Source organism: Camelus bactrianus, chromosome 20, assembly GCF_048773025.1.
Source record: "Camelus bactrianus isolate YW-2024 breed Bactrian camel chromosome 20, ASM4877302v1, whole genome shotgun sequence".
NCBI classification, from domain to species: Eukaryota; Metazoa; Chordata; class Mammalia; order Artiodactyla; family Camelidae; genus Camelus; species Camelus bactrianus.
In genome coordinates, this window is record NC_133558.1 from 17,428,954 (window position 1) to 17,442,235 (window position 13,282).

A 13,282-nucleotide genomic window follows, 5' to 3' on the forward strand; every position below is an offset into this window, starting at 1 on the left:
AATAGCAAGGCCGTCATCTATGGGCAGGACTATGCAAATAAGGCATGGAAATAAAGCTTTATTATTGGCTACTTGGCTGAGTCTTGGTACTAACCAATCAGACAACCAGGTTTACTCCCCAGGAACTGCCTATAAAAGCAGCCATGCTTTACCTATTTCCAGAGTGGGTCTGTTTTGATAAGTAGTCTCGCTTTTTTTTGGTTCGTTTTTCCAGATTTGCAATGTCTGGACGTGGTAAGCAAGGAGGGAAAGCTCGGGCTAAGGCGAAGTCTCGCTCCTCGCGTGCCGGTCTTCAGTTCCCTGTGGGCCGAGTGCACCGCCTGCTCCGCAAGGGCAACTACGCCGAGCGCGTCGGGGCCGGCGCGCCGGTGTACCTGGCGGCGGTGCTGGAGTACCTAACGGCCGAGATCCTGGAGCTGGCGGGCAACGCGGCCCGCGACAACAAGAAGACGCGTATCATCCCGCGCCACCTGCAGTTGGCAATCCGCAACGACGAGGAGCTCAACAAGCTACTGGGCCGCGTGACCATCGCTCAGGGCGGCGTCCTGCCCAACATCCAGGCCGTGCTGCTGCCTAAAAAGACGGAGAGCCACCACAAGGCCAAGGGCAAGTGATCTGACAGGGACCTGAATTTCCCGAAGTGCTTTAAAACCCAAAGGCTCTTTTCAGAGCCCCCCACTACTTCGAAAGAAGAGCTCATATCACTATATAAAGCTAAGGAGAAAAGTAGATGAAAGGTAAGTTAGTAAATTAACTTTCCTAAACGAGTAAGCATTTAGAATTTTAAAGAAGCCTTAATGTGTTTCTAGAAATTGGTCTGCTTTTGAAGAAAGTCATAAATTGGTGGAAGCTTGAATATCCTCACGAAGTAGCTAAGTATTCTGTGACAGTCGAATTAAGTTAGTAACACCTAAATATAGTTTAACAGCAAAACTATAACGTGATCTCTGAACTCTGGAACACTACTTGGATGTTGAGAGTAAATGTCTCGCGTGTAATAGCCAGACACTTAGACGGCTAGTTTTAGGCTGCAAGCCTCTCGCCTTCCCTAATTCTGTAACCTCTAATCCTGTATGGGAGTTGGGTCCTCAGCTCCTGCTAACTTTCAGTTACCTTTTGAGACTTATAAGGGGATTGAAAGGGGCTTCTGAAAAATTGATTGCCGGAGTTAACATGAGGTAGCGCATTACAGACTGAACCTAAACTCGAGTTGTGGCGTCTCCCTCGTTTACAAACAGATTTGGGGCTAATTTAAAACCTGGTACAGTTTTGTCACATGTAAACTGAGGGTAGGGTGATTATATCTTTATAGATTTTTTTTGATAATTAAACCCCTTAAGATCCCTAGTCTAGATCAGCGCCTGACCTTCAACGAACTACGTGTAATTTCTATTAAGAGGTGCAAATGCCTAGGTTCCGAATGCAGACCCAAAAGGGGTAGAGTAGGGCAGCAGGCCTCCCCGAAACAGTTTACTAGGGATCTGGTATATTTGCTGCTCCAACCCAAAAGTGTCGATCTGGGACTGTCCAAAAATCCTTAGATCCTGTTTTCCAGGGTTGTTTCATCAAGATTTTCTTCTGGATGACTCGGTTTGTAATGAGGCTGAGTGGGCCAAAGCTCGGGACCTCGGCGGCCTAGGGAGGCGCATTCTCAAAGACTTCTGGAGCTTCACTGAAGCCTTTTGCGTAGAATCCTTCGTTTGAAGCATTCAAATCCGAGTGTACGGGGAGAGAATCTAAATAGAAGCTGGTTCCCGCGGACGCGCCTTCCTCCTCCCAACGCTGGCACACATATCCCATAGGCTTGAGGCAGTCTCCCCGCTCTCGACTCCCTCCCACGCTACCTCCCCACCCCCCACCCCCACCCTCACTCGGGCCTTGAAACTACCATCCAAAGACCAGGCTAGTGTCTGGGTGTTTGAAGGCAAAGTGGTGGAAAAAGAAGTGAGCACCTTAATGGCCACACGTTAGAATCTCCTGAGTTTTTAACAGTAGTCAGCCTGAAAAATCACGGTTTGGCCTAACAGCATTTCAGGCAGGGGTCCACTGAGAGGACCGGGTTCTTTCTGCGCAGAATTTCTTTCTTGGAACTTGTTGGAGAACTTGTTTCCTTAGATTGCAATTGCTTTATGTGGACCGTGGGACACTTTATTTATTGACTTTCCAAGTTGCCTTTGAACCCAGCTCTAACACTTACTAGGTGTGTGACCTTGGGCTAGGTGATCAACTTCTCCCTGTGTCGATTTCTTCTTACATACCTTTGCTTGTCTTGTGATGAAAAGAGTGGGCTCAGCAGTGTAGTTTCTGAAATTAGAACAAAGGGTGCTCAAGAGTAATGGCCAACACTTACTAAGCACTTACTGTGTATTAGGTACATTTTTACATGCTTCCAGCATATTAATTTAACCCAGCAATCTTAGAGATGCGTACTATCCCTACCCCAATTTTAAAGATGAGGAAACAGAAAGAGAGCATAAACAATTTGTCTAAGTTCCAAGGTCAGGAAGCCCACTGGCTATTCTATAACCAACTGCTCCCTAAGAGATCACTGTCAGAAAAATGAAACGAGAAAAAAACTCAATGAGTTTAACTGTCCACATACCAGAATGTCTCTGCTTGCATCCTAAACTTTGAAAATTTTAAGGGAAGGGGGAGAGATGATCTCCCTGGAATCTACAAAGAGGGAGGGAGGTAAATCTTGTCAGTGAGTTAGCTACACATTTTTGTGTTAACCAATACACTTTTTAAAATTGTTATTGAAGTATAGTCAGTTTACAGTGTGTCAATTTCTGGTGTACAGCATAATATTTCCTACGTATACATACATATATTCATTTTCATATTCTTTTTCATTGTAGGTTACTACAAGATAGTGACTATAGTTCCCTGTGCTAACCAGTATAAATTTGTTTATTTTATGTATAGTAGTTAGTATCTGCAAATCTTGAACTTCCAATTTATCCCTTCCCATCCCCTTTCCCTCCTGGTAAGCCAATACACTTTAGATTTAGTGTGTGATAAGTGAAACGGGAGACGTGGGGAGATGGTTTGGTAAAGAGCTATGGGACTTGGTAAGGAAATTTATTGTGGTGAATGAAGAAAGGAGTAAGAGAAGACTTGAATTTGAATTTTCCTCTCTGGTCTCCAATAACAAAACTTTGATTATTTACGAGTGAAAGATATGTTGTGCTAATTGTGTTTGTTTCATCTTCAGCAAGACCTCCTTAAGGTCAAGGGCACCATCTTGTTAAATTGTTGATAGTCAGCATAGATTCTGGCCTACAATAAACATTTGATAATTGGACATTGAGTAAATGTTGAGCTGAGTCGGTTACTGGGCCATCAGGAAGCAGTTTGTTCTAGAGGGTCAGTTTATTACCAGGAGCTATTAATTATTCACTAGACTAACAGGCTGCTAATAACATCTCTCACTGGTATAAAAAAAAAAAAAAAAAAGAAAAAAGAAAAAGTCCCTTCTGAAAACCTAATATGCATCAGCAACTTATTTTGGGAACTTCAAAGAAACACATAAGGTGCCAATTGACCAAGAGATACTGCTGTTCCCCAAGCAAAGGACATTCCTGTGCTAATGTCCAGAGCTCTGGCCTACCTTCCTCTCTCCAACATAACATACTTCCTTGCCTCCTACTTTGAAATGTCATTGTTTATATCCAAAAGCCCTAGTTACCTTTTGGGAAAATTCTCTAGTGGGCAATAAACGCTCAGTAGCTTTAGTTGGTTTCCAGCCCTTGAGTAGGTCTCCATTTACCATGCCTCAAGGGTCCTGGAGAGAACCATTTAAATTGGGACAAGTTGATGAGAATGGTAAACCCAGGCCTTCCAATTAACTGAAGGCACCAGGGACAAAAGTTCATCTTATTCACTGAGATGTGAGGCTGAGACAGAATAATCATTCAACTATATAGGATATTCCGACAATGCAGATCAATTTGCTACAACATCACTGACTATAAAATTTCTTTAAAATTTCCAAATCTATGCAGCAATATCCTTTAATGCATCCATCATCCATTAACTTCCTATTTTTTAAATGTATCTTTTTTTTTTACAAATATGATACATTTTATAATCAGTTGTAAAAATATATACCTATTTTAAGGTTAGAAGTAGGTTACATTCTAAGGGTTTGTCATTTCTTGATCCTAAATTATAATTATAACTTAATTATAAATATAAATACCCTGTTAAGTATAATGCATGTAGATTATTAGAAGATGTTAGGAATTTAATGAAGGATTCTCCATACATACTAAAATTGAGAATAAGTATTCATATGTACCCCAGAATTCTTCCTTCTCTATTTTACTTAAAATACCTTGATAATGTGCCAAACTGAGTTTAGCATCATCAGAAGATCTACCAAAAGGCAGCTATAGTCTATATTTACACCCAGAAAACGGTATCATTAGTAAATAGACAAACCTATGGGAAAAACTAAGTAAGTTTAAGTGTTATAACACCAAAAGAACTTGGAACATGACATGTATACTTTAAAATAAAGTGAATTCTCAGACATGGAATTAATGTAGTCATATTGAAAAAAAATCAGACCTTCATTGGACTTAATTACATTACAGTTGTTTAAGTTGTATTTCGGGCAGGGTGATAGAACCAACACCTCTTAAGACTTAGGACTTACGCTCATTACTTATAGTTGAGGTTCCTTCTGAAAGAAGCAATTGTGCCAAGCCTCAGGGTCTTTGTTGCATGTTACTTGTCTGCCAGTTGGAGCTTAAACCTTAACCATATTCCTCACTCTCAGAGAACCAGGCAGCAGCAGGTAAGAATGTCCATCCTTTCCTGTATTCAGTTACAGCCAGAGCCGAAAGTACAGGGCTTGACTTTCTGCCATGACAAATTATCTTGCATTAAAAAGCTATCTTAAAATGGTCAGGCTATCATTTGCTTTAAATCTTAGGACCTTGGAGCTTGGTACTAGCCCCTGTTTACTCTGTCTCCTTGAAGATTTTACCAGTACGATAGTTTCAAAGGCTATCAGTATGCAGCAAACTAATTTTATATCACCAGCCCTGATGTCTTCCCTGAAATGCACATGTGTGCATACAAATTTCTACCTGACACCTTCACTTGGAACCCTAACAGACCTCAAAACCTAAATACATTAAAGACACAAGACTTAACATTATGCTCCCTAAGCCTGTTATCCCTCCAATCTTCTGCAATTCAGTAAATGACATTACCATAAATCCATTTACTCAAGTCAAAATTCTAGAGTGAGCCTTGCTGCCTTTCCTTCATCTCCACAGATCCAAAAATATCTGTAAATCATGTCACATACACCTTTACCACATAATTTATTCACTGTGCTCCTTACCAAGACCAGAGGGGCCGTCTATGGCCGTCTTTGACCTCTGCCCACCTCCCCATCTCCATCATCTCTCTGTCCAGCTACCCTGGACTCTCTTCCCACTGCCAAGCACTTTGCTGCTTCAATACATTTGCACTGTTGGTCTCTTTCTCTGCAGGGCCTGTCCTCTGACTTCTCTTCCGGCGAGCTGCCTCTCAGCTCTTCAGGCCTGTCTGAAATAGACCTACCCAGATGGATTAAAGATCTAAATACAAAATACAAATACTCAATGAAATTTTAGGGAACAGTTTGTATAACCTCAATTTTGTATGTGTGTGTTTTGAGGGAGAGTTGTCATTATTAAGCAAGACAGGAAACACAAGTGCCATATAGGAAGGGACACAGACCACAAAGGCCAAAAATAAATTTAAGATGAAATACAGCACAGAGAGTAGAAAATAAGCAGGAAACTGGGATAAAGGATTTGCTAAACATTATACATCAAAGGTTAATGGTCTTAATTTACAAGGAAGACCTGCAAACTGCTAGGAAAAAAAATTAGAAAAAATACTTATCAGAATATTTTCTGTTTCATTAAATTCCAATAGACAATACATATGAGAAAAAAACAAAGCAAAAAATGTACAACTATTCACCTTCCTACAAGTTAGATTATGCATATTACAGCAACAGTGGAATAGCACTTCTCACTATGGATAGATAATCACTAAACCAGTATTACCTAGGATGCTAAGGATGAGGAATGATTGCCACAGCTATATAATCTTTTGAGAAAATTTCCTGGCAACATATATTCAAACTGATCCATAGACACTTGACCTTTTGCAAAACAAAATAGTATTAGATTAATTAAGTAAATCAAGAAGAAAAAAATAGAAAGTAGAGAAGAGAGGGTATCGACCGTCTAGAAATAAAAACCCCACTATGTGAGGTTATATGAGGAGAGATTGTTAACCTGTATAAGCAGTTGTGTGTAAAGTGTTAAAATCAGTGTGTATTAAGTTTGTAACTTAAAGTATAAAAAGTACCCTCCCTCTGTACACTTCTCACTCCAAGTTACTTTCTATCAATCATCCTGCTTAGATTCTTGAAAATACAGTCTTAAGATTTTTATCAGATCCCTTGTTTGCCTGTCCCCATTGTACTCTGCTCCATGAAGTGTGGGATCTGCTCTGTCTACTCCATGTGACATCTCAGCATCTATGAGAGGGCCTGGCACTCAACATTCTGGGGACTGAACCAGGGACTGTATCTTGTAGCCCAGAAAGCCCTCTCAGAGCCCAGGAAGCACATGATTATCTGAATTTCTGTATAAAAATGTTTGCTCACTAACCATTGTTACTACATTGACTACTGCCCTACACAGCTCCCCAAATGGCAGTGAAATTTGAAGTACTGTGTACTCAATTTTTTTTTTCACACTCTACCTTTTGCCAGATTTTTGAACTGACCCCTCCAGACTTAAATGTTTCATGATAACCCTCAGTGGCCCAGGAATACCTAATTCCTTTAAGGGCCTATTCTCTGCTGGCTGATACCATGCAGAAAAGAATCCTCTTTAATACCCTCTGAGTTTGTGGTTATTAAATGTTTGCTTAGAATCAAGGAAAGGGAAGGGTCACACGACTGGTGTGTGTGACCAAATCAATGCTGTTGCATCCACTTACAATGTCTGTTCTGCACATAAGGGCACCTTGGTGGCTTTTACATTCTAATGTTGGGGTTATCCAGTAAACAAGACCATCTACAGGGTGAGTATGTCAAAAAAATTTGATCATTCATCTCCATACCCTGGCACATCACAGCCTTTCCATATAATAGATCTTCAGTAAGTATTTGGAATGAATACACAGAATTAATTTGTTGACAACAAAAGTTGTATCTGCACAGAAATGGAATAATCACTAAGCTGCAGGGACTTGGGAGTTTATTACTGAGTTACAGACCATTTTAGCCACCACTTGGTTTCAAATTCCAGTTGCTAAATTTGGAGGGAGATACTTAACTGGTTCTTGAGCTGCTGTCCAATATAGTAGCCACCAGCTGTATATGACTTTAAATTTAAATGAAATAACATGAAAAATTCAGATCTTCAGGTGCACTAACCACATTTCAAGTTGCTGATGGCTTCTGTACTGGGCAGCAAAGAGAAAATGCTTGTCAATGCAGAAGTTTGTGTTGGTAGCACCGGGCTAGGTGGTACTTGCCCCTCTGGGCAAACATTCAAATGCACTTACCCAGGCTCCTCCAGGTGGCATCTGAAGATATACTTGCCAGACATGATATGGGATGTTCAATTAAATTTGAATTTCAGATAAGCAACAAATAATTGTTTTAGTATAAGTATGCCTCCAAATATTATACAAGACATAGTATACTGAAACAAAAATGTTTTTATCTGAAATTCACATTTAACTAGGCACCTTGTATTTTTATTTGCCAAATCTGGCAACCCTATCTGAAGAGCAAAATTAGAGCATCTTCCCCAGGAGGCTGGGTCCTCTTACCACGGGGAGTTTTTATGTGAGGAATTGAGAAGCGCTGATACCCCAAAAGGAGCAAAGTCATTGAAGGAAAAAGGTTTAGTGAATTTTTCTGCAGGTGTTGAAGACTGAGAAAGAAGTTCCCAAATACATTTACTTTCGTTTCTTCTCTCCTCTTAGGTTTCAAAAGCTTCCCGCTACAAAGAGATGCCTGTCATACTCATCAATTCTCAGAAATAAATGGATAGATGGCATCAATGTTCTGACGTCACTGATTGATTCTGCACCTGCAAATTTTTGTCCTATTAAAAACTTAACCTGGATTTCTTTCTTTGTGTACTGTGTACCTTGAAGATAAGGAGAGTAAAGGAGGAAGTAGTGGGAAGTATTTCTGCAGAGAAACTCTCTTTAGTACAAAATGTGTCTAATTTCTTGAATGAGTAATACGTTTAGAAGATTCAAACAAATAAAAATAACAAGGTATATATTTATAATCCACTCCTTGACTGGATTACTCTGCTGTTCCCTAGGTAACATTATTTTCCTTGTGTATCTGCCCATTGTTAATTCATGCTGATGTGAGTCAAGAATGAATGTGTTTTCTCTCCCCCACCCTTAGCTTTTATTCTTAAGATAGCAGACGGTATAAACGTGCTCTTTTCTATAATGATATATCTTGGAGAACTTTCCAGCTGTGAACACAGGGGCCTTCCTGTACACCGTCTCATGGTATTGTGCTGTGTGGATGCATCACAGCTTATGTAACTTGTCCCCTCTTGGTAGGCACATGAAACAATTCTGGAATAACAAACGCTGATGTACACCAAAATGGAAATTGTTCTAATTTTCTGCTGGGATAGTGGAAAGTGAACAGAAATGCAGGTCACTCATGGATTGGACTCAAGGTTCCTTCCCTTAAAAACTATGGCATTACCCAAAATAAGTCATTTTGAACCTCGGGTTCTTCATCTATAAGATGGAGGTAATATGGTACCTTAAGTAATTATGAGAATGAAAAAATTGGAGCTTTGAAGACTAGCACAAATAAAATAATTTAATTTTCAACACCATTTCTTTTGTGTTGTAAATAGCATATTGTAATAGGAGCAGGCTCCCCAGATTCCAGCCTGGCAAGATGAAATGAAAGATGGTAGAAAGAGGAAGGTGGTTTTCATTAATTACTTGGTGAAATGGCAATTTCCTCTCATAGTAAGAAGCCACCGCCTCTCAATCTGCCTGCATCTTTGCCCCTCTGCAGTCAAGGTCAGGGTTTGAAAATGTCTCTGCTACTCTTAAACCTGTGTATTGGGGGCTGGAGGCCTGGGTGGTCCACTGCTGTGTTGCCTGCTCTAAGCTGGTGTCTGACATTGCCTGGCATGTACTAGTCATTCTAAAAATATCTGATGAATTCATAAGGCTGGGTTGTCAGAAGGACACATCCAACTTAGTCTTAAAAATGCCTATAAAAATAAGTCTACTCATAGTGGCTTGTGTGTATGCGCACACACATATACACATACACATAGCACAGACATGCAGTGAGATGTCCTGGAAAGATGGGAATCTGGGTTTGTGTTCCAGCTTTGCCGTTTACAAACTGTCTGACTTGGGGTGAATCACCTGCCATCCCTGCAAATCAGGCTTTTCATCTGTCAAATGGGATAATCACACCTCCCAGAGTTTTGAAAACTAATCATTGGAGATAGTGCATGAAAAAGCACTTTATTACTTGTCAAACCTAATATAAACATGTACAAGATTATATAAAGATAGAGAAAATATCTATCCTTTACTGATCTATCTCCACATGTGGAAAGCAGGAGAGGATGTTGGGATTTCTACCTTAGGATTTGCCGGCATCTACCTGGAGACACTGAAGTGATTTTGACTATGCTAAGCCAGAGCGCTACATGCTTCTGGTGGCAACTCCCCCAGGGTAGGAGGAAGCTTCTGGAGGAGTGAGGCTGGCAGACACGTGATATTCAAATAGCAGTGGATGCACCCACTCACCTGCCACCAGGTCTCCTCCAGGTACAGAAGCAGCAGCCCCAGTGGGCTGGGTGGGTGTTTCAAACACAGCTGAGCCACCTCTCCAAGAGCAGAAACTCCTAAGACAGGGATGCTCCAAACTGTGTCTACTCTGGTTGGGTTCAATATGACTCCCTAGATATGGAGAATCACCCCTACCGGGTACCTGAGTAATGACAGTGAAGAAAAGAAAAATGTGGAAGGTCATTAAAGAAAAGGGCCCTAGATACACTGGCCCCGTGGTGGGAAAGAATAAATGAAGGGGAGAGCACAGAAGGAAACTTCTATTTCCTTTAGCTCAGTCCCTCCAGGCTGTGGATGAAGAGACTGGGGCCCTGAATCACTGGTCTTTGCAAAGGCACGAAACAGATAGGTGCTTTGTACATGTCCACACACTGGGCTATATTTCTGCCCTTGCCACCTTCATCCTCTTAGGCATTCAGTGAAAAATCTCCATGTCACTTTGAATCCCTCCTGCCTTTGTTCCTACTCTGGGCTCAGTGTAACATGGGTAGCCTGGAACTGGCCACGGTGGGAGTATTTGCACCACAAGAATTAGCAAACACTGCAGATCGGGATTTGGGGGTGGGGGGTTTCCTGGAGAACCAGTTATTAAACTTATTTACCAACACACCACTGCCTTAAACATTCTTTGTTCCTGCCGGGTAAGGCTTCTCTCTGACCTCTCATATCTGTCTCTGTTTCTCTGTATCTGGTCTGATTTAATTCCCACACTCCGATGATCTGCATCCACTGTGATCCATTCCCATCTGCTGCATTCCTGTACCAACTTTCCAAATTTTATGAGGAAGTCTGGAACACACATCTCACCGATTCTCACCTGCCTCACCCCTCACTTACTCCAGGCTTTGGTTCAAATGTCACCTTCTCAGTGAGACCCTCCCTGACCTTTCTTCCACTCCCAGAGCCAGAGATGCCTTCTGGGAGGGCGAATATGGTCTGGCAGATGGTGATGCCGAGAGGGTGGTCTGTCAGTACAGCATGGTGAGCAATGCCATGAGCAAAGGCACTGCTGGGACACAAGTGGCTGTTTAACCAGTGACTCCAGGGACTTCCTCTGGGTTGCCTGGCAATGAACTGGGAACGATGGCTGCTTCTCTCCCTGTGGGAGGATCAGCAAATGTTCCCAGGTGCTGGGAGGCTGGCGCTCCCAGCTGACACCCACACAGAAAATGTTTCCTCTCCTCATTCAAGTCTGGTGTCATGCTTTTCTCTATGGAAAGGAACAGCACGGGCACTGGGTCCCCTTTTGGAGCACAGCCCCTCTGTGCATCAGGCTGTTCCCTTCCCTGACACATGACCCAGGGCGGCAGGAGAGCAGGCACCACACATCTGCTGACTTCTGCCCACACGTTCCAGCAGGCACAAGTGACACTGTGCCTGCCGATGAGACAGACACTAGTCCAAAGTAGGAAGACATATTAGCCGGTGTTAAATGACTTCTGGAGGTGGTCCTCTGTGTAGAGGAGTGGAAATAAGCTTTTATTAAGGGGTTGAAATGGAACGTTTTAATCATGATTTTAATTACCTTGTGTCTCATCTTCTCAAATGCTCTTCATGAAAATTACAAACCAACACCTCTTTCTGAAATTTTTCGTTTAGCCCCTTGTATGCCCCCTTTCTTTTGTCCATTCTTTTCCCACTAGCTCTCTTTCCTCTCCAATTAGCATCAACTTTTTTTTCGAGCAGCACTTAAAAAAAGATCTTTCTTGTTTTCCTGCTAGTGGTCAGTGTTGAATACGTGGGGACCCTATCCCAACTGCACTCCGTGGATGCCCCAGTGGTACCCAGTCACTGGGACTACCAGCTCAGCTCAGGTTTCCGGGGCCTGCATCCGGATCGTGGAGCCGCACTTGCAGAGCAGTCCTCTGGCTCCATCAGTAGGACCCACACTGCTCAGCTCTCCCCTGTGACTCAGCAGTCACACCTGAGAATCAGACAAGTCTTCCTTGTTGCCCAAATTCACTGCTATCCAAGCTAGAGTTGGATTGGGAGGAATGCAGTTCTGAACTCATTTCATTAATTAGATTATAACGCTCACTCTGTGCCAAGCACTAACTTATTTTATTTAAACTTCATAATAAGTGGATGAGGTAGGTGCTGTTACTATTCCGTTTTGTAGATTGGGAGACCAAGGCACAGAGAGATTAAGTAATTTTCCCAGGACATATACCTCATAAAATGGACAGATGGGGAAGGTGTGCAGATGAGAATAAGGCACAGGGAATTAGCTTGGTACTGTTACTGGGAAGGTAAAGGAGATAATACGTAAAGACCTCAGAAGAGCACAAACCCACAGGGAACCCTTGGTAAATGCTTGTTGCTATTTGCTACTGTTATTATCATAAGGGTAATGATTTAATTATACAATGAAACCAATGTCCTAGTAGTCCAAGGAGCTAACAATTGTCTCTTTGGTGGTTCTGTTTGATTTGATTTGGTTATTTGTTACTCTTAATTTCATGTTCTTTGTAATTTAGTCTTTAAGTAAGAAGCACCAGATATAAGGCCCTGCTCTTTTTTAGTTTTAGGTGAGTTATGATATTCTGAGAGAGAGCAGTGGGAATGCAATTTTAAGAAAATAAGAAGGCAGTTGATTTTAAACAATTTACTCTTTTTATTTGTACCCAACACAAATGAAGTGACAGCAACCTTGAAGACAGATTGTTGTGAATTCTGAGACAGTGTGAGATATGAAAATAAAACCACAGGTTTGACTGTCCATCAGACCCTATCTTGCAACACAATGCGATCTTGAACAAATTATTTTCCCTTTTCGTCCTCAGTTTCCTTGTCTGGAAAATGGAACCAATGATGATCACCCACCTCAGAGGATGGAGGTGAAGATTAAGTGGGGATAATGTCTTGGCACATACTACACACTGAAAACCATGTCCTCTCTTCCCTCTGTTTGCGCTTATATATGTCCTCGGTTTATCTCTGGAGGTATTTGTTATCTATTTCTGCATCACAAATTATCCCAAAACTTAGTAGCTTCAGGATCTAAGCTCAGCCAAGCTGGGATCTCTGGATTTCTCACAAGGCTACATTTAAGATGTGATCAGGTATAGCACAGGGAAATATATACAAGATCTTGTGGTAGCTCACAGCAAAAAAAAAAAAAAAAAAAAAAAAAAAAAAGTGACAATGAATATATGTATGTTCATGTATAACTGAAAAATTCTGCTCTACACTGGAATTTGACACAACATTGTAAAATGACTATAACTCAATAAAAAAATGTTAGAAAAAAAAGATGTGATCAGGACTGCAGTCACCTCAAAGCTCATTGTGGGTTCAATCCACTTCCAAACCCATGCATGTGGTTGTTGGTAGGACTCAGTTCCTCAAGGGCTATTAAACTGAAGTCCTCAAGTCCTTGATGGTTGTTTCTTGTCAT

At 41.5% G+C, this 13,282-nt stretch overlaps 1 protein-coding gene across 1 annotated transcript; it reads left to right on the forward strand.

The window, feature by feature from the left end:
- The first annotated feature begins 143 nt into the window (after positions 1-143).
- Positions 144-8,331, forward strand: LOC105084156 (histone H2A type 1-C). The gene is made up of 2 exons (XM_010974196.3): positions 144-737; positions 8,014-8,331. Exon 1 carries the CDS (start codon positions 222-224, stop codon positions 612-614), a length of 393 nt encoding a protein of 130 aa, XP_010972498.2. The 5' UTR covers positions 144-221; the 3' UTR covers positions 615-737; positions 8,014-8,331.
- The last annotated feature ends 4,951 nt before the right edge of the window (positions 8,332-13,282 follow it).